Source organism: Poecilia reticulata, linkage group LG17, assembly GCF_000633615.1.
Source record: "Poecilia reticulata strain Guanapo linkage group LG17, Guppy_female_1.0+MT, whole genome shotgun sequence".
NCBI classification, from domain to species: Eukaryota; Metazoa; Chordata; class Actinopteri; order Cyprinodontiformes; family Poeciliidae; genus Poecilia; species Poecilia reticulata.
This window is the reverse complement of record NC_024347.1, coordinates 1,898,944-1,901,220: the sequence shown is the minus strand read 5'-3', so window position 1 is coordinate 1,901,220 and position 2,277 is coordinate 1,898,944. Positions and strand designations below refer to the sequence as shown.

Sequence of the window (2,277 nt, the reverse complement as noted above, 5' to 3'; positions counted from 1 at the left end):
GTACATTTTGTGTTAATATCCTTTTACTCCCAATTGAACCAGTTGTCGTTACTTAATTAGTAAATAGAATCTACTTATGTGTATTTTTAGCTAAGAATTACTTGAAAAAAAGTTTGATGGAAAATGTCCAGTGATTCTGAAACCGGTCTGTACTTAGTGTACTAGTTACATTTACTTGAGTAAATTTTTTTTTAGRAAAAATCTACTTTTAGGAATATTTTTACTAACCTTGTTCTTTTTACTTTTACTTCAATAATTTTATTGTGAAGAATCACTACTCTTACTTCAGTAAAATGTTTGGATTCTCTAACAACTGAGTGAAAAACAAACATGTTTTAACCAAAMATTCACCAGACACACACCTGCAGCTTTTATTAAAGTTTCATACGGTTTTTTATTATTATTATTGAAAGAAACTGATTTAGAACATTTTTAATTTGCCTGATTTTATTTTTCATTACTTATAGGAATTATTTTCAAAATACCAAAAATGTTACTTAACTTTATATTCTGGTTTATTTGATAATGCCATTTTTAAACATTTAAAGATTGATGATTTGATCAGTACTTGAGTAGACTTTTTACCAAATTCTTTTTTACTCTTACTTGAGTATTTCTCGGATGGTTACTTTTTACTTTTACTTGAGTAAAAATGTGTTAAAGTAGTGCAACTTTTACTTGAGTACGAGTTTTGGGTACTCYACCTGCCTCTGCTCTATCCACAATAAGTAAGAATAACTTTAAAACTATTTGACAGAGCGAGGTAACCTTTCAGCCTGTGCTTAGAGGCGGTTTGCTCTGCACAGGGGAGAGAAACCAAACAGCATTGGAGAARGTTCAAACATAGGAAATGGGCAATAAAAGGAACGGACTTGTCATTTATTTCCAAAGGTTGTTCCCTCATGTTGACAGTGACGGTGCCAAGAGGCTCCARGGGGTAAAGAGGAAGGTTGAAGATATAATTTGTTCCTCCTCTAGAAGCTTGAGATAGCATTATCTGCCCAAGCAGCTGCACGGAGGTGCCAACRAGCTTCTGTTCTGCAGCTCAGAGACACATACTGCTCTCCTTTAACACCATCAGTCAGCACATGCATGTGCACTTCTGTGAAGGAGAGAGCAGTCGCAGGGRGTCGGGGGAGGAAAACAAAAATAAACAGGCATTTATGTTCTGAAAGACATCCTCCTCAAAAACTTTAGCGGAAAATAGAAGGACAAAACAATGCGCAATTCCCTTGTTGGACTTGAACTACCAGAAAGTTTGAGTAAATGCAACACAGAGAATGGATGAAAAGAAGAAGCAGTCAGTGAGCTGTCACCAGGCGTCCATCCTGACTCGTTTCATCTCACTACACATCCAATCTTTCCACAGAGTAAACTCAACTCTGGCATTTAGGATGAAAGAATCATCAGACTTAAAAAGTTATGATCGATACCTACCAGCTCAGCTTACTCCAAATTAGGGATGCACCATATTATCGGCACGATATCGGTATCGGCCGATATTAACCGTAAAATTGAATATTGGACATCGGCCATTCTGTCGAAAGAAGTCACCGATATAAAAGGCGTGACAACGGTGCCTGCAGCACAGCATAACATCAAATGTGCACTGCTTGAGTGTTGACATTAAACATAATGCAAGTCAAAAGTCTTACATCATTTTCAGACTCCTTTTTAGCATTTGCATTTGGTAGCAGGCTAAACTGACAGATAATGCAGTATTTTAATTCCACAGCAGTAAAAACCATACAGTTTCAATATGTAGTTTTAGGAAAGAAAATATTGGTATTGGTATCAGTTATCGACCAAATAAGTTTTAGTATATTGGTATATCGGCTATATCGACTCCAACATTGTGCGTCCTTACTCCAAATCTTTTTCCAAGGGTATGCACAAATTAGGCCTTATCAGCTATCAGTTTTTATTCAACTCAAAAAGTTCATCAAAGCAAAAGCTGTTAGTGTTTRTTTGTAGATTAAAAGYGGTGGAAGTTGTTCGATTTGATCCATTTAAGGAAAAGGAAAAATTATTGGACAATTCGGAGCTTCTCTAGTTGTTCTGTATTAGTTTTACAACCAAATGAGACCGTTTTATTGATTCACCCTTAGTGTTTGGCATGTACACTGAACTGTGAAATAGTGTCATTACCATCAGAACAACATGTACCAAAGTCTCTGTATCYTTCCCTTCCTTTTCCGACACACAGAGACAGCATCATCATCAGCATAACTAACTGCGCCACCAGTGTGTACGCCGGCTTCGTCATTTTCTCCATCC

At 36.5% G+C, this 2,277-nt stretch overlaps 1 protein-coding gene across 1 annotated transcript in view; it reads left to right on the top strand.

The window, feature by feature from the left end:
• slc6a9 (solute carrier family 6 member 9) overlaps positions 1 to 2,277 on the top strand; it is a 19,906-nt gene that overhangs the window by 11,417 nt on the left and 6,212 nt on the right. Inside the window, exon 7 of the mRNA XM_008433481.1 lies at positions 2,207 to 2,270. Within this exon, the coding sequence (XP_008431703.1) occupies positions 2,207 to 2,270 (64 nt within the window). The remainder of the gene's footprint in view (positions 1 to 2,206; positions 2,271 to 2,277) is intronic.